Below are 18855 nucleotides of genomic sequence, written 5' to 3' on the forward strand. Positions count from 1 at the left end.
TTGCAAATGATGGACCAAAACCCAAAAATTTTTGGGAAAAAAGGGGAACTAAACACCCCCAAGGTCTTGTTTAGTTCCCAGCAAATTTTGCAAAACTTTTCACATTCTCCATCATATTAAATCTTACGACACATGCATGAAATATTAAATAAAAGATAAAAAATAATTAATTATACAGTTTGTCTATAATTTACGAGACGAATTTTTTAAGTCTATTTAGTCTATAATCGATGGAATAATATTTATCACATACAAACGAAAGTGTTATAGTGTCTATTAAAAAAATGGAACTAAACAAGGCCCAAGTATACTTATTACTCGGTATATAGAATGACAATATACTAAGCGACAGATCATGGAAGTTTCCATTGAATGTGCAGACTCGTCTGTCGTCTCCATCAGTTGTAACCGCACGATGGCCGAGTCACTAGTAGTTCGCCAAACCCTGCAAAAGGCGACGGTAGCACATCAAGAAATTGACACCGGATCGACATGATCCAATCCCACCGAACCAAACTGAGCTGCGCGCACTTTGCTGATCCGTGAAACCAGAACATGTCGGCATTGCGGCATTCTCTACCGATCATCCTCCTGCAGCTGTACATGCTGTCCGGCGTACCACCGGCGACGGCTAAGGTCACTGCGCTGATCGTGTTCGGCGACTCGACGGTCGACACGGGCAACAACAACTACATCTCCACGCTCGTCAAGAGCGACTTCGCCCCCTACGGCCGCGACCTCCGCACGCCGGGAAGCGGCGGCGGCGGCGGCACTAGCAGTGCCCAGCCCACCGGCCGGTTCTCCAATGGCCGCCTCGCCGTCGACTTCATCTCCGAGGCTTTTGGCCTCCCCCCTCTCGTGCCGGCGTACCTCGACCCCAACGCCAACATGAGCAGCCTCGCCACCGGCGCCTGCTTCGCGTCTGCAGGCGCCGGCTACGACAACGCCACGTCTGATCTTTTTGTAAGACGCCATCATCCTGTCCTCCATGCAATAATAGCACGTCTGGTTCTTGTGCTACGACGATGAACGCCGCCGGCCGCCGACAAATAAACATGTCGATCGATCCGTTTTGCATGCATCATGCAGTCCGTTCTGCCGCTGTGGAAAGAGCTGGACTACTTCAAGGAGTACGCGGCGAAGCTGAGGAGCTTCCATGGCGACGAGAAGGCGAAGGAGACGCTGTCGGAGGCGCTCTACATCGTGAGCATGGGCACCAACGACTTCCTGGAGAACTACTACGGCGTGCGGAGCGGCGACGCGGCGGAGCGCGCGGGGTCGGCGTCGGGCTACGCGGGGTACCTGCTGGGCGTGGCGGAGTCGTTCGCGCGGGCGCTGCACGCGCTGGGCGCGCGCAAGCTGGACCTCAACGGGCTCCCGCCCATGGGGTGCCTCCCGCTGGAGCGCCACGCCGCCACGGGCGCGTGCACCGAAGAGTACAACGCCGTGGCGCGGGACTTCAACGCGGGCCTCCGCGACCTGGTGGCGCGCCTGGACGCGGACGACGCCACCGGCGGCGGCGGCGGCGACGACGGAGGCCTCGGCGGCGGCGCCAGGGTCGTCTACGGCGACGTGTACGGGCCCGTGGCGGACGTGCTCGCGGACCCGGCGGCGTACGGGTTCGACGACGTCGCGGCCGGGTGCTGCGGCACCACGGGGCGGATCGAGATGGGGTACATGTGCAACGAGGCCAGCCCGCTGACGTGCAAGGACGCCGGCAAGTACGCGTTCTGGGACGCCATCCACCCCACGGAGCACCTACACCGCTTCCTCGCCGACCGCAAGATGAACACCTCGCTCTACGTGTTCCAGTAAAAGTCATGGATCGGAACAGGGACGGGGCGCATGGTCCTTAATTTTCTTTTTATCGAAATGAAATGTACAACACTAGATCAATACAAGAATCGAGCGATGCGGTTGTTCAACCATTTGTTGCAAGAGGAAAGGAAATGAACCTGCTACATGACGTATGCAGTTATTGCTAGTTTCCCTGTCATGACGCAATGCAATGGCGTGGACGCAAGACGCGTACACATTAACACTGCCATGACTTATCCGCCAAATGAAAGACGTTGTAGCACTTGTTTAGTTTCATCTTTTTTATAAAATAAATATTGTAGCACTTTTATTTATATTTAATAAAATTATAAAATCATAAGGCTCAAAAGATTCATCTAGCAAACTACAGATAAACTATACAATTAGTTATTTTTATCTATATTTAGTGCACCATGCATATGCCGCAAGATTTGGACCTTATTTAGTTCTTTTTTTTTTTGCAAAATGGACATTGTAGCACTTTCGTTTGTATTTGACAAATATTATCCAATCAAGGATTAACTAGGCTCAAAAGATTCGTCTCGCAATTTAAAGATAAACTGTACAATTAGTTTTTTTATCTATATTTAATGCTTCATGTATGTGCTACAAGATTCGATGTAACAGGAAATCTGAAAAATCTTATAAATTTTTTTAGAACTAAACAAGACATCGATGTGGGAATCTTAAAAAATTTTGCAAAATTTAGGAACTAAACAAGCGGCGGCGCTCAGTTTCCTTCCCGCGACCTAGGGGTGTTTGGTTGGAGTTGTTAAAGTTTAACATTAAACATTTTCGTTTTATTTGATAATTAGTGTCCAATTATAGACTAATTAGGTTCAAAAAATTCGTCTCGCAAATTACTCTCTAACTATGTTTTTAGTTTCGTAAATAGTCTATATTTATTACTTCATACATGTGTTTAAATATTCGATGTGACGAGCGGGAAACTTTACCGTCTATAACCAAACAGCTCACCTCCATTATTGCTGAAACCAGAAGCGCGTTCTCAGGCCTTGTTTAGTTTGAAAAAATTGCAAAAAGTTTCAGATTTCCCGTCATATCGAATCTTACGGTGCATGCATAAAGCATTAAATATAAATAAAAATAATAACTAATTATACAGTTTATTTGTAATTTACGAGATAAATCTTTTGAGCCTAGTTAATCCATAATTAGACAAGAAAATACTACAGTGTCGATTTTGTAAATTTTTTTAAACTAAACGAGGCCTCAAAACACCACTCGCTCGCCGTCAGCTGCATCACACACTGACACTGACACACACGCTCCCAATGGCGCCGACCTGCCGTTCTAGGGCCGAAGCCGCGGCGCTGCTCGTGCTGGTGCTGACGACGACGAGCGGTGTCGCGCGGGCCGTGACGCCGCGTGCGCCGGCGGCGCTGCTGGTGCTGGTGCTGACGACGATGAGCGGGTGTTGCATGGGCCGGGGGCAGTTTAGACCTTGTTTAGTTCCCAAAAAATTTTGCAAAATTTTTCAGATTCTCCGTCATATCGAATCTTTAGACGCATGCATGGAGTATTAAATATAGATAAAAATAAAAACTAATTGCACAGTTTGGTCGAAATTGACGAGACGAATCTTTTGAGCCTAGTTAGTCCATGATTGGATAATTTTTGTCAAATACAAACGAAAATGCTACAGTATCGATTTTGCAAAAATTTTTGGAACTAAACAAGGCCTTAGCCTCCACTACCCTCTGCCCCTGCGGGCAACAGCACCATATCCCCACCTAGCCAACTTCTCGCCCTACGGCCGCGACATGCCAGGCGAGCCGCGTGCCACCGACCAGTTCAGCAACGGCTAGGCGGCTGCCCCGATGCCCGCGGACCTCATCTCCGAGGCGCTCGTCCTGCCGCCGCACGTGCCGACCTACCTCGACCCACCCTACGGCATCGATGACTTCGCGCACAGCGTCTGGGGTTCTCTATACCTGGGCAACGGGCCGGCCCGGCACGTTGCCTAACGGGCCGATGGGGCCCGTCGTGCCCTGCGGGCCGTGCCTTACCGGCCTGCGGGCCTGACCTCCGGCCCAGGCACGGGCCCGTGGGCCATTTTGCGTACCGGGCGGGCCCGTCAGGCCGGGCCAGCCCATAGCCCGTTGAACAATAACATATCAATAAACATAGATTTAAAAGCATATTTCAAACACATTCATCAATTCATCACTTCATCAGTATAAAGAACACATTCAAATACATATGACAGATGTAGAGAATAGATTTAGATATTAAAATGAGTTATTTTATACAATGTTGTTATTTGACGGACCGGACCGTGCCGGCCCGCGGGCCTGAAGTGCGGCCCAAGCACGGCCTGCAGCCCCGTGCCGTGCCAGCCCGAGCCCAATGACTTTCGGGCCGGGCCGGGCTAGAGCCGGGCCAAAATGACGGGCTTCGGGCCGTGCTCACGGGCTCGTGCTGCATGCCCAGGTATAGGGTTCTCGTCCGCGAGCACGGGCATCGAACAACGCCACTGCCGGAGTTCTGGAAAGTGCCCTGCTGTACGTCCCCACTCTCCAGCCGATTGTGTTGCGCTTATGGCCTTGTTGAGTTCTAAAAAAATTTATATTTTTTTTTCAGATTTTGTATCCCATCGAATCTTACAGCACTTGCATGGAGCATTAAATATAGATAAAAAAAATAATTAATTGCATAGTTTATCTGTAATTTGCGAGACAAATATTTTAAGCCTAGGTAGTCTATAATTGAATAATATTTATTAAATACAAATGAAAGTCCTATAGTGTCCATTTTGTAAAAAAATTTACAACTAAATAAGGTCATATATTCTTCTAAGGCCTTATTTGGCACAACTCAATTTCACTAGTAAAGCTGTTTTTTTATAAAATAGCTTTATGAGCAACTTCCTAAATGAAGCTAAGATATTTTGAAAAATGTGTTTAGTAAAATAGCTTCACCAACTACTTTTTACATAGATGGGAGAAAGAAATGAAGGAGAGAGCTGCAATAAGCTACGGCTTCATCTCACTTATGTTTTTGTGAGAGAGAAAAAAAACAGCTTCACTCATAAAGCTGTTTTGGAAACAAGTGTTTAACAAAAAAACAGTTCATGAAGCTGTTGTAAGCTGTACCAAACAGGCTCTAACTGTTTTTATTAATCGGTCGCTCGATCAGCTGTGCGCTTAACCGAATAGTATCGCCACACATGCGTCTCTGCAAAACGGAACTGTGCACGGCTTATTCACGTTCGAAGCAGAGCGGTGTGTGGCTCGTACATACACAGCGGTGTGTGGCTCGTACATACCTACACTTGAGCTTTCCTGCATACACTTACACTGTCATGGAGTGTAGCTTGCACACTATATTTGCAAAAGAGAACTGTGTGTCTCATACACTTTTACATATCAACAATTGTGTGCCCCATGCATGAAGTAAAAAGAAACGAAACGGAGCGTATTGTTCACAGAGTACAGTATTGTCTTCGTTCCGTATAGCTAACAACTTGGTCTCTTTCAACAATTAGATTTTTGCGTATGCACTAACACTGTCTTATAGCTATATTTACACTACTTTATTACTATGTTTACAATAATTTCTTCTGTGTAATTTATTGAGATGGAGTGATGCAATTTGGAAATAACACAAATATATGCCAATTTTTTTTAAAAAAAGAAAATTATTTTTATGGATTCCAAACATCAAAGAAATACAAGTCAAATTGTTCATAAATGATCAAATTATTATTCACAAATGGTCGGTGTTCCAGATAGACGGCGTAGTACCTGTTCTTGCGCTGCTGCACGTCGCAGTAGTTCCACACCAGCCGTGTGGCTGTTACCCGTGCCGCCCACTCAATCCTCGCCAAGGCCGCCGCCTTCCTTGCTAGCTCGATCATGCTGCCATGGCCTTGCATTCTAGATCTGAACTCGATCGCTCGCCCCTTGCGGATGTGCAGCAGCTACACCTATTAGTATAAATTAAATACACATAAATAAATATAGATTTCCGCAAGTGCACAAGATTAGGCCCGTAAACCCTAGAACCAGTTTTTCCCCTTGTGATTGAGTAATTCAACTAATGCCTGGAGTTTATACATACAGTATATAATAAACAAAGAACGAACAAATTTCTGAAGTAGCACAATACAATCTCTGTCTAAGAATGGCATCGACTATTTCGCGCGCGGCGTCTGCTTTGCATCCGCGAGCACCGGCATCGGCAACGCTACCGCCGGGGTCCTGGTAAGTGATCAACGCCACCGCCGACATTGATCAGTTGTGCGCACCTCTTCACACAATCATCAAACTTCACTACCGAGTAGTGTCGCCATGCACGCGTCTCTGCAGAACAGAATTATGCACGACTCATTCGCGTCCGAAAGCAGAGAAGTGTGTGTCTTGTACATACATTTGAGCTTTTTCGTACACACTTAGGTCACAGAGTGTAGTTTGCACACTATATATATTTGCAAAAGAGAACAAAAGGTGGTGTATAACACACTTTTATACATGGAGAATTGTGTGTCTCATGCATTTTTGAAGTAATAGTTAGGTGACTAATAGTATACAATTAATACTAGGTAACTAACTAATAGTTTGGTATTGTTTGGATCCACCAACTGAAAGGTGGATGCATTGATGAGAGGGTCTTGACCACAATGGTCAGGCCATAGTAGTTGACGCCTGTCGTGTTCTTGCTCTGAGACGCCGAGGTGGCACGAGCAGCAGGCAACGAAGTGGCACGCGTAGTCGGCGTTCTAGAAGTCAATGAGGTCCGCATTGAGGAGGCCTCAAAAGAGATCGTCGTAGACGGGGATGGTGCTGAAGTTCTCGGGGGAGGGGAACAACAAGTGGAGTAAGAACCCGACGCCGACACGTGGGCACTTGCGACTGAGGAAGGTGTGGAGCACCCAGAGGTGGCAGTCATGGACGATGACAAGGTCACCATCGTTCGGTGAGAGCACGCCTTGATGACGCGATTAACGAACTACATGTTCATCGCGAGGAATATTCGGTACGTACCGGCGTCGAAGCGTAGGTTGCCGTTGTGGGCCGACGAGGGCAGTAACAAGTAGTGGACCAACGGCCACAAGTAGTGTTTGTAGAAGTCATTGTGGCAGGCATCGTCAAGGTACCCGGGGAGGCATGAGAAATTCTCCGTGAGGTAGCCGTCGAACTCCCCGTGCAAGTTTGTCGCTCTCCCTGCTTGTAGCCATAGCCCATCGGCCCATCCTCCACTGCAGGCTCAACATGGTGGCACAGTGGCACTACTTCACTAGTTTGTCTTTCTCGTTGTCAAGGTCGACGCTGCTGCATTCGACACAAATTCCGCAGTCCTAGTAGGAGGTGGTGGAGACTTCTCCCTCTTGGGGGACACCCTCTTCAGCAAGTACATGTCTAAATCTTTACCGTACCACGCTCCTAGGGGACATCCTGGCTTGTGTTTGGTTTCACGCCATAGCAGCCTGTCAAACTTTCATATTGTACTTGGGTCGATGAGTCGCCTAGGTCAATGAGCCCCCTAGCTTTATTCTAGATTCTTTGATGAACAACGTAACTATCTTGAATGAATAAAGTTCTAGCGTATTGTTTCAAAAAAAAACTTTCATAGGTATGTGTCTTATGTGTTGTTTACACATTTCTTTGATTACCAAAGTTTACGAGAAAAATGTGGCAACCATTTTATTAGCTATATTTTTGGTGGCAGCTACACTTAAAAGTCTCTATGATGTGTGAACTGATCGTAGATGAGCTGGTTGGGTTCCTTGTGGTAGAACCTATCTACCCAGGTTTAAGTTTCTGACTTGATATGGGTGCTCGCATTTTCTGGGATTTATTCTAGGATTTAACGGTGTTATGCTTTCAGTGATAGACAACGTGCCCGTCGACAGCAAGACGTCTGTGGTAACTTCGTCAATCTCGAGATTTGTCGGTCCAACTCGGTTCTTCGAAAGTGCTCATAGAGTAGGGTGAGTGTGCCTGCGTTCATAGGAGTGAGTGTGTGCTCGTGTATGTAAGCGTCTGCGTGCATCGTTGAGGGCACGAATTAGTGCACTGTTGATGCAAGGATGACATCCAGTTCTTAACCTTTTCATTCTTGGTTTGACCAAGCTCCAGATTTGCTTAGAGAATTGGCAAACATCGATTGTAATCCTCATGTGATTTAATAAAACCCTCGAGCTTTTTTTTTAAAAAAAATAGTGCACAGTTAAGAGCACAATTTACTTTTTGCACACAGCTCACTCGCATAGATAATAAAGAAGTGATTGGTACAATTACTTGAGCTTTTTGAGCATATAGACATTGACTGTGGCTCATACATTATTTGCAAAATAAACTAATATTTATCATATATAATATATATCATTAGATTGAGTATGAAATATACTTTCATAATATACTTATTTATACGTACAAATATTGATATTATTTCATATATTTCTAGTTAGACTTAAAAATATTTGACTCCTCGAAAAACGAGATGTACATTTATTTTTGAACGGAGAGAGTAGTCAATATTCCCCGTCATATCAAATCTTGCGGCACATGCATGAAGCATTAAATATAGATAAAAAATAACTAATTACACAGTTTGCCTATAATTTGTAAAACAAATCTTTTGAGCCTAGTTAGTTTATGATTGGACAACAATTATCAAATACAAACAAAATGCTACAGTAGCATTTTGCAAAAATTTTCATCAAAACAAGGCCTTGCTACAAGAGAAAAGTAAGGCCTTGTTTAGCTTGAAAATTTTTTGGATTTCGCTACTGTAGCATTTTGTTTGTTTGTGGTAAATATTGTCCAATCATGGACTAACTATGACTAAAAAATTCGTCTCACGATTTACAGGTAAACTATACAATTACTTTTTATTTTTGTCTATATTTAATGCTTCATGCATGTGTCGAAAGATTCGATGTGACGGAGAATCTCGAATTTTTTTTGGTTTTTGGGGTGAAACAAGGCCTAAATGAACCTACTATATGACGTATGCAGTTATTGCTAGTTCCTGTCATGATGCAATGCAATGGCGTGGACGCAAGGACGCGTACACATTGTGCACGATGCAACTAAACCTAGGCTTTGTTTAGGCCTTGTTCAGTTGGGCCTTGTTTAGTTCCAAAAAATTTTTGGATTTCGCTACTGTATTATTTTCGTTTTTATTTGACAAATATTGTCCAATTATGAACTAACTAGGATCAAAAGATTCGTCTCGCGATTTACAGACAAACTGTGTAATTAGTTTTTGTTTTTGTCTATATTTAATGCTTCATGCATGTGCCGCAAGATTCGATGTGACGGGGAATCTTGAAAACTCTTTGGATTTCGGGTTGAACTAAACAAGGCCTTGGTGAGAATTTTTAGTTTTGGATAGTGTATCATTTTTATTTGTATTTGGTAATTATATCTAATCCTGGACTAACTAGACTCAAAAAATTCGTCTCGTAAATTACAAACAAACTATGCAATTAGTTATTTTTTAATCTATATTTAGTGCTTTATGTATGTGCTGCAAAATTCGATGTGATGAAAAATCTAGAAATTTTTTTGAACTAGCCTTGTTTAGTTCCCAAAAAAATTTGTAAAAAAAAATCAGATTCTCCATCACATCGAATCTTGCGACATATGTATCGAGCATTAAATATAGATAAAAATAATAACTAATTGCACAGTTTACCTGTAATTTGCGAGACAAATCTTTTGAGCCTAGTTAGTCTATGGTTGGACAATATTTGTCAAATACAAACGAAAGTGCTACTATTCCTATTTTGCAAAAAAATTTGGAAGTAAATGTGACCTTGGTTCCAAATTTTTTTGGCAAAATAGACATTATAGCACTTTTGTTTGTATTTGATAATTATTGTCCAATCATAAACTAACTAGGCTCAAAAGACTCGTCTCGCAAATTACATATAAACTAGGCAATTAGTTATTTTTTATCTATTTAGTGCTCCATGCATGTGACGCAAGATTCAATATAACGGGAAATCTGAAGAATTTTGCAAAAACTTTTGGGAACTAAAGCCTTGTTTAGTTCCAAAAATTTTTGCAAAATGAACATTGTAGCACTTTAGTTTGTATTTGACAAATATTGTCCAATCATATACTAACTAGGCTCAAAAGATTCGTCTTACAAATTACAGATAAACTGTGTAATTAAGTATTTTTTATTTATATTTAATGCTTTATATATGTACCACAAGATTTGATGTGACGAAAAATCTAAAACATTTTACAAAAATTTTTTGAACTCGACATGGCCTAAACAAGCGGCGGCGCTCAGTTGCCTTCCCGCCACCTTTACCAGCTCACCTAGTCACCTCCATTATTGCTGCAAGAAACAAGAAGCACCAATATTGTGATATAGCATGTACATGCTCAACATGTACTATCTACACCATCCAAAAGTGCTTTGAGATTCGTGCATTTGTACTCTCCCACTGCTACTTCACACTTCTTCACTGCTGCTTCACATTACTGATTTGGATTGCACACATCTCAATGCAATGTTGAACGGTGAGGATAGCAGATGTTGAACATGTATGAAAAAAAAAACTGCGTTCAGCCAGAAGCACGCTCTCAAAACACCACTCGCTCGCCGTCAGCTGCATCACATACACTGTCACTAACACACACGCTCCCAATGGCGCCGACCTGCCGTTCTGGGGCCGAAGCGGCGGCGCTGCTGGTGCTGCTGCTGACGACGATGAGCAGCATCGCACAGGCTGTGACGCCGAGTGCGCCGGCGGTGGTCGTGTTTGGGGACTGGATGGTGGACACGGGCAACAACAACCAGATCCCCACGACCCCACCCAGCCGACTTCCTTTCCTACGGTCGTGACATGCCAGGCGGGCCGCGTGCCACCGGCTGGTTCGGCAACGGCCGGACGGCTGCCCCGGTGCCCCCGGACTTCATCTCCGAGGCGCTCGGCCTGCCGCCGCACGTGCCGACCTACTTGACCCAGCCTACGGCATCGACGACTTCGCGTACGGCGTCTGCTTTTCGTCCGCGGGCACGGGCATGACAACGCCACTGACAGAGTCCTGGTAAGTGCTCCGTCGTACGTCCCCACTCCCCAGCCAATTGTGTTGCGCTTATGGTCTTGTTTAGTTCTAAAAAATTTTATAAAACTTTTCAGATTTTTATCACATCCAATTTTGCGGTACATGCATAGAGCATTAAATATAGATAAAACAAATAACTGATTGCACAGTTTGTTTGTAATTTGTAAGACAAATCTTTTAAACCTAGTTAATCATTAATTAAATAATAGTATTTATTAAATACGAATGAGAGTACTATATTGCAAAAAAATTTGCAATTAAATAAGGCCATATACTATTCTAACTGTTCTTTTTAATTCGTCGCTCGATCAGCTTGCGTAACCGAATAGTATCGCCACACATGCGTCTTTGCAAAACAGAATTGTGCACGGCTTATTCACGTCCGAAGCAGAGCGGTGTGTGGCTCATACAGACACTTGAGCTTTCCTGCATACACTTACACTTAGGTCATGGAGTGTAGCTTGCACATTATATTTGCAAAAGAGAACTGTGTGTCTCATACACTTTTACATATCAACAATTGTGTGTCTCAAGCACTAAGTAAAAAGAAACGAAACGGAGTGCGTATTGTTCACAGAGTACCAGTATTGTCTTCGTTTCGAAGAGAAAAAATGAGTCCGTAAAGCTAACAACGGGTTGTCTTGGTCTCTCTTAACAACTAGATTTTTGCGAATGCACTAACAGTGTCTTATAGCTATATTTACACTGCCTTATTACTATGTTTACAATGATTTCTTCTGTGTAATTTATTGGACGGAGTGGTGCAATTTGGAAATAACACAAATATATGCCAATTTTTTAAAAAAGTAAATTATTTTTATGAATTCTAAACATCAAAGAAATATAAGTCCAATTGTCCATAAATGATCAAATTGTTACCAGATGACGACGTAGTACCTGTTCTTGTGCTGCTGCACGTCGTGGTAGTTCCGCACAAGCCGTGTGGCTGTCACCCGTGCCGCCCACTCGATCCTCACCAAGGCCGCCGCCTTCCTTGCGAGCTCGACCATGCATGCTGCCATCGCCTTGCATCGGATCTGAACTCGACCGCTAGCTTTCTGTCGGGTGGATGTGCGGCAGCTACAGCTGTTAGTATAAATTAAATAGACACAAGTAAATATGGATATCCGCAAACGCACAAGACCAGACCCGTAAACCCTAGCACCATTTTTTCCCCTTGTGATTGAGTGATTCAACTAATGCCTAGAGTTTATACATACAATATAGAATGAACAAAGAATGGGCAAATTTTGAAGTAGTACAATACAATCTCTGTCAAGGAACGGCATCAACGACTTCGCGCGTGGTGTCTGCTTTGCATCCGTGAGCACCGGCATCGGCAACGCTACCGTCGGAGTCCTGGTAAGTGATCAACGCCACCGCCAGCATCGATCAATTGTGCACGTCCCTTCACACAATCATCAAACTTTACTATCGAGTAGTGTCATGCATGCGTCTCTGCAGAACAGAATTATACACGGCTCATTCGTGTCCGAAAAAGTATGTGTCTCATACATACATTTGAGCTTTTTTCCACACAAACTTAATTAGGTCACCGAGTGTAGTTTGCACACTATATATATTTGCAAAAGAAAACAAAAAGGTGGTGTATCATGTATGACACACTTTTATACATCGAGAATTGTGTGTCTCATGCATTTTTGAAGTAATAGTTAAATGGCTAATAATATACAATTAATATTAGCTAACTAACTAACAGTTTGGTATTGTTTGGATCCACCAACTGAAAGGTGGATGCATCGATGAGAGGGTCTTGACCACGACGGTCGGGCCTAGTAGTTGATGCATGTCATGTTCCCACTTCGGCCACCACCACTAGAGACGTCGTGGTGGCACGAGCAGCAGACAACGAAGTGGCTCGCGTAGTCGCCGTTCTAGAAGCCAATGAGGTCCACGTTGAGGAGGCCTCGAAAGAGATAATCGTAGACGGGGATGACGCTGAAGTTCTTGGGGGAGGGGAACAACAAGTGGAGTAAGAACCCGACGCCAGCACAGGGCACTTGCGATTGAGGAAGGTGGAGAGCACCCAGAGGTGGCAGTCATGGACGATGACAAGGTCACCGTCATCCAGTGAGAGCACGTCTTGATGACGCGATCAACGAACTACATGTTCACCGTGAGGAACATTCGATACATACCGGCGTCGAAGCGTAGGTCGCCGTCGTGGGCCGGCGAGGGCAGTCACAAGTAGTGGACCAACAGCCACGGGTAGTGCTTGTAGAAGTCATTGTGGCAGGTGTCGTCAAGGTACACAGGGAGGCATGATAAATTCTCCATGAGGTAGTCGTCGAACTCCCCGTGTAAGTGTGTCGCTCTCCCTACTTGTAGCCATAGCCCATCCTCCACTGCAAGCTCGACATAGTGGCACAATGGCACTACTTCACCAGTTTGTCTTTCTCGTTGCCGGGGTTGGCGTTGCTGCATTCGGCACAAATTATGTTATTTTCCTAGGAGGAGGTGGTGGAGGTTTCTCCCTCTTGGGGGACATCCTCTTCAGCAGTACATGTCTAAACCTTACCATACCACGCTCTTGGGGCAGGGGCAAATCTAAGTTATAAGCACTGGGTGCAAATGCACCCCCTAAACAATAGAAAAATAGTAAAATTAGTTAAGGTTTCACCATATATGCAACTTCCATGAGACAGGTTTATGCACCCACAAGGCACATGCACCTCCTCTATTTTGTTCTATAGCTTCGCCACTATCGGGAGGGGGGGACATGTTGGCTTGTGTTTGGTTTCATGCCATAGAAGCTTGTCAAACTTTCATAGCTGTGTGTCTTATGTGTTGTTGACATATTTCTATAATTACCAAAGTTTACAAGAAAAATGTGGCAAACATTTTATTCGCCTATACTTTTGGTGGCAGCTACACTTAAAAGTCTCTATGATGCGCGAATTGATCATAGATCAGCTGGTTGGGTTCCTTGTGGTGGAATCTATCCACCCAGGTTCAAGTTCCCGACTTGACACGAGTGCTCGCATCTTCCTGGATTTATTCCAGGATTTAACGGTGTTATGCTTTCAGTGGTAGACGACGTGCTCGTCGACAGCGAGATGCTTGTGGTGACTTCGTCAATCTCGAGATTTGTCAGTCTAACTCAGTTCTTCAGAGGTGCTCATAAGAATAGAGTGTGCGTGCGTGCATTCATAGAGGTAAGTGTGCGCTTATGTATGTAAGCGTTTACGTGCATAGTTGAGGGCACGAATTAGTGCACTGTTAATGCAAGGATGGCATCCAGTTCTTAACCTTTTCATTCCTGGTTTGACCAAGCTCCAGAGTTGCTTGGAGAATTGGGAAACATAGATTGTAATCCTGATGTGATTAAATAAAACTCTTGAGCTTTTTAAAAAAAATAGTGCACAGTTGAAAGCACATTTTACTTTCTCCACAACTCACTCGCATAGAAAATAAAGAAGTGTTTGGTACAATTACTTGAGCTTTTTGAGCATATAGACATTGATTGAGGCTTATACATTATTTGCAAAATTTAGAGAACTATTATTCGCTGACTACTAAAAGCAATAGACACTTTCGTCTACTTTAGATCCTGTTTAGATCACCAGCTAAACTTTAGCAGGCTAAATTTAGCTGCGGTGAGTCAAAATAGCCACAACTAAACCCAACTAAACTTTAGCTGAAAGCTAAAATATACATAGTCTCTTTAGTTGTTTCATCATATTTAATGACAACTAAAATTGGTAATGACCAAATTGCCCTCACATATTTTTCCCGCATCTGTGCATTTGGGACTGCTCAACCGTGTTCACTTTTGCCCATTCGCGTGCGGCACCGCTCCCAAGCGATTTTAGCATTCGGCAAACCTCGGCAACACAATAGCGACTTTTGTACTTGTGCGCGTTCATCGGCACTCCATAGAGTCAAATAGTGGCCACATGAGGGGCGGCCGAAGTTCGGGTCGGCCAGAGGAGACTAAGGCCCATGATGCGGGCATGGGGGATGCACCCGCTTTGCTCCTCGCAGGGGAGATGGAGGGAGGAAGAAAAGATAAGAGGGTCATAATAAAGACCCATTAGCTAGAGGATTCAAATAGTCCTAGCTAAACTTGAGCTGACTACTTTTAACATCTAAAGTTTAGCTAGGTGGATCCAAAAAGAGCCTTAGAAAATTATCCATGTGTATTAGCGTGTGTACATGCCATATATCGCTATACACATGATGTATGAGCCACATATAAATAATTTGACAATTGATGAACAAGTTAAAGAATGTAGCTTCCAATTTTTATGGAGCAGCTATACCCTAAAAGTAGCTTCCTATTTTTATTTTCTCAATTGATGAACAAGTTAAAGAATGTAATTTGACATACATTCATTTCACTCCAACCTACTCCCTCCCTCCCTCCCACTAAAAATGATATTTTGGATTGTGTCATCTTGTTTGACCATGTTATGACTTATTTTATCATTAGAGATATTTTAAAATTAATTTATTTATTTTTATAGTTTGCAAAAAAAATAAATAAAATGAATAGTCAAACATGGTATCCAAAGTCAAAAACACTTTTAATGGGACACGTGGAGTGTTTTTGACTCTCACACGATGAGCTTGGATTTGAGCCTCGCGGCCATGGCGCCCTGCGCGGCAGCGTCTCGGGGCTCCACTTGAAGACGCCTCCTTCTGTCTTGTGGCCCCGACCTTAGCAGCCGGGGTACGGGAACATGGGCACGTTCCCCGTTCCGGGAACTTCGTCCCGAAACGTGGAACGGGAACATCATGGAACATCGTTCCCAAATGCGGTGGAACACGAATCATATATAGGAGCAATCATAGGAACGTCAGTCCCAAGCGACTATGGAACTTCGTGGTGTGTGTGCATACTGCGCCGTGCCCGTCCGTGAGCGGTCGGCGAAAAATCTAGATGGTGATTGACTCATTGGCCTAGACCTGCAATGAGCCTTAAGGTTGGAGTTGGACAGCCCTAAATGAAACAAAAATACAGTAGTAAATTATATCACGCTAGGAATCGAACTCATTTGGTTCAAAACAACACGTAAAACTACATGAGCCAACCACTACGTCCCAAACATGTTCCTTTAGAAAGTGGAACGCGTTCCGCAACTTAAAGGAACGAGACGAAGCTATATACCCCCTACGTTCCATAGTTTATGAGAATGTCGTACCGCGTACCACGTTCCCGTACCACGTACCCTATGTTCCGGGAACTTGGCTGCTAAGGCCCCGACACAACCCAAAGCCCCTCTCAAATCTCAATCATTATCTTCTCAGGCGACGGCGTGAGTGAACGGCGGGGAGTGGCGTGAAGACTGAGGACGCTGGTGCGGGAGGCGAGTGCGGCTGCGGCGTCGAAGCAGGTACGAACCTGCCGTGTGAGGCGATGAGGGCAGCCCAACACCGTTTGAATTGGCCTCTTTGATGGCCTAGCCCAACAACCGCTCGGATGCCTCCAGGTCACGGCCGAGCTCGATAATCTGTTGTCAAAGCTGATGTACAACATGCACGACGGCGCTTGTGCGGATGGCGAGCACGACCATCTCCTCAGCCTGCAGCGGCAGGCGTCACATCGCTTGACAAAGAGGAAGAAGAAGCTAACATGTGGGGCCCTTGCGTCAGTGAGAGGGAGACAAGAGTATTTGAGTCCATACGAGAATACACTCAACCCGTCCACATGCGTATTCTATGGTATTCTTGTGGCAAAGAATTGTAATGGCACGCTTCAAAATAGGTGAATAGTAATGGTATTTTTTCATACTTTAAAAATTGCAATGGTATGAATCAAAAAACCATAATTTCTTTGATTTCATATCCGCTGCTTTTTTCCCCCTTGTTCCTAGCCAGCCTATCACCACGACGGCCACGATTGTGTGATTTGAGAATTCACTCCTAGACGGATATGAAATCTAAGAAATTATGGTTTTTTTTTCCTAGCCAGCCTATCACCCCTTGGTCCATTAGATTAGGTGGGCCTCCCTGTGCATATGGCTTCGTGATAAAACTTGATTTCCTTGTCTAAGCATCTCCATTGTGTGATTTGAGAATTCACTCCTAGACGGAAAGTAACTGTTCAGTCTAATAGCCATGCATCAATTTATTAATTGCCTAACTGTTTAAAAAGCAAATTCTTTGCAAAGATCAAATTTATAGAACAAATTAATTTGCTTATATGATGTAAAACCGTGGAAAAATAACCTGGAGGTCTGTAGCAATAGCAATATGTAATAAACAAATTCCATCAGTGTAGTGTACCACATTATATCAGACACCACCTCCTCAGAACTAAATTTCTAGCCCATCCACTTGGATGGACATGGATTGGGTTAAAGCCCAGCCAAATAACTGTTTCTCTCCCAGATTCTCCGTCACATCAAATGTTACGGCACATGCATAAAGTATTAAATATAGATAAAAAATAACTAATTACATAGTTTATCTGTAATTTATGAGACGAATCTTTTGAGCCTAACAATATTCGTCAAATACAAACAAAAGTGCTACAGTATTCATTTTGCAAAAAAAAGTTAGAACTAAACAAGGCCTATATCAGGATCATAGTCGAAAGTTCAAATCAAATTACAGAATTGGTGAACGAGCTCGGACGAACTCAGCGCTTTGGCCAAAGCTGAAAGCGTTTCTATTTCGTTGGTAGGTTGGCAAGTGTAAAACCAAAGAGACAAAGTGAAAAGGACGATCGAGGCAAAGTAAAGGGAAATCTGGACTAGAACTCACTGAATGTCAATCTATGGTACACCAACTGTCAACTGGAAATAATCTACAGCATAGCAGTAAAAGCAGTAGTCATATAACCATATATACAGCTACAGAGTACAACGATCAGCCAATTACTCGACGAATTCTTGCTCTCGGTCTGCCATTCCTACACGCAAAAGAATTATCACGGTTATTAGCAACATTATTGTATTAACTAAAACTATGTACAGTAGGCCTTGTTTATATCCAAAAAGTTTTTGGATTTTGACACTAGCATTTTCGTTTTTATTTAACAAACATTGTCCAATTATGGAGTAATTAAGCTTAAAAGATTCGTCTTGCGATTTACAGTCAAACTGTGCAATTAGTTTTTGTTTTAATCTATATTTAATGCTCCATGCATGTGCCGCAAGATTTGATGTGACGGAAAATTTTGAAAAGTTTTTGGTTTTTGAGGTAAACTAAACAAGGCCTAAGTGTCCTTTTTATCTTGAGAAAGTATGTATGCTTCTTTCTTCCACCAAACATCCAATTCGCGCATCCTCTGGTTTATCTTCATACACGTCGAACCTGAAACGGCTGAAAAGGGGAAACTGATATTTCTTGCAGCTTACATGACAAAAAAGCAGTAACCGGAAAAGGTCAATGACATTAGCATTTATAAACTTGGAAGACCAAACTCCTATGTTGAGTACCAATAGGGTGCAGTCCGCTTAAAACATAAAGTATTCTTGCAGAGATAAAAACCAGTTTTCAAATTTGTACTCCTTCAGTGGTGCGCCATTCCTAATCTAGCGCAGACATCGGTTTTTCTACTCTGTTTGTGCTGAATGGGCAAGGTTTTCTGCATTTCACTCAATGGGTGCAAGGGTAAAGGAAGGTAACCAAGGCAAGTAGAATATGTTAATTAAGGACACTTATTCCTCACATATGGATGTGTTTCTGCCACATATATGTAAAGAACTTCCAATGAACAATACTTACCCAACAAGTGACACTAACCGCCAAACAAGTTTCTAATTAACTTGCATAGTCCCTCATACACAGAACATGATATACCAAATATGCAAATTTTCTACCTGCTAAATATGCACCTGTTTATCTACATCAGTATTATCTTTCATGCCTGTCTATTCATCACATTTTACCTGCGTGCTAGTTACCTAAGAATACCCTCCCTCTCTACTTTGTGCAAGTGATAAGAGATAATATGAAAGATTTTCTTATTTTTCTTGATTTCCTCAAGATTTTGAACCTCGCTGTAGATAAACTT

At 43.5% G+C, this 18855-nt stretch overlaps 1 protein-coding gene and 1 pseudogene across 1 annotated transcript; both read left to right on the forward strand.

Annotated features, from left to right (window-relative positions):
- Window positions 263-1925, forward strand: LOC8079438 (GDSL esterase/lipase At4g26790). The gene is made up of 2 exons (XM_002451649.2): window positions 263-963; window positions 1090-1925. Exons 1-2 carry the CDS (start codon window positions 556-558, stop codon window positions 1813-1815), a joined length of 1134 nt encoding a protein of 377 aa, XP_002451694.1. The 5' UTR covers window positions 263-555; the 3' UTR covers window positions 1816-1925.
- On the forward strand, window positions 10450-14404 carry LOC110434717 (annotated as a pseudogene).

Source organism: Sorghum bicolor, chromosome 4 (genome assembly GCF_000003195.3).
Source record: "Sorghum bicolor cultivar BTx623 chromosome 4, Sorghum_bicolor_NCBIv3, whole genome shotgun sequence".
NCBI lineage: Eukaryota > Viridiplantae > Streptophyta > Magnoliopsida > Poales > Poaceae > Sorghum > Sorghum bicolor.

What these genes read in the sequence shown, in the direction of transcription:
- LOC8079438 (XM_002451649.2), top strand. Translation starts at nt 556, where the DNA reads ATGTCGGCATTGCGGCATTCTCTACCGATCATCCTCCTGCAGCTGTAC. An exon ending in ACGCCACGTCTGATCTTTTT is followed by an intron (nt 964 to 1,089) that starts GTAAGACGCCAT and finishes TGCATCATGCAG; the next exon opens with TCCGTTCTGCCGCTGTGGAA.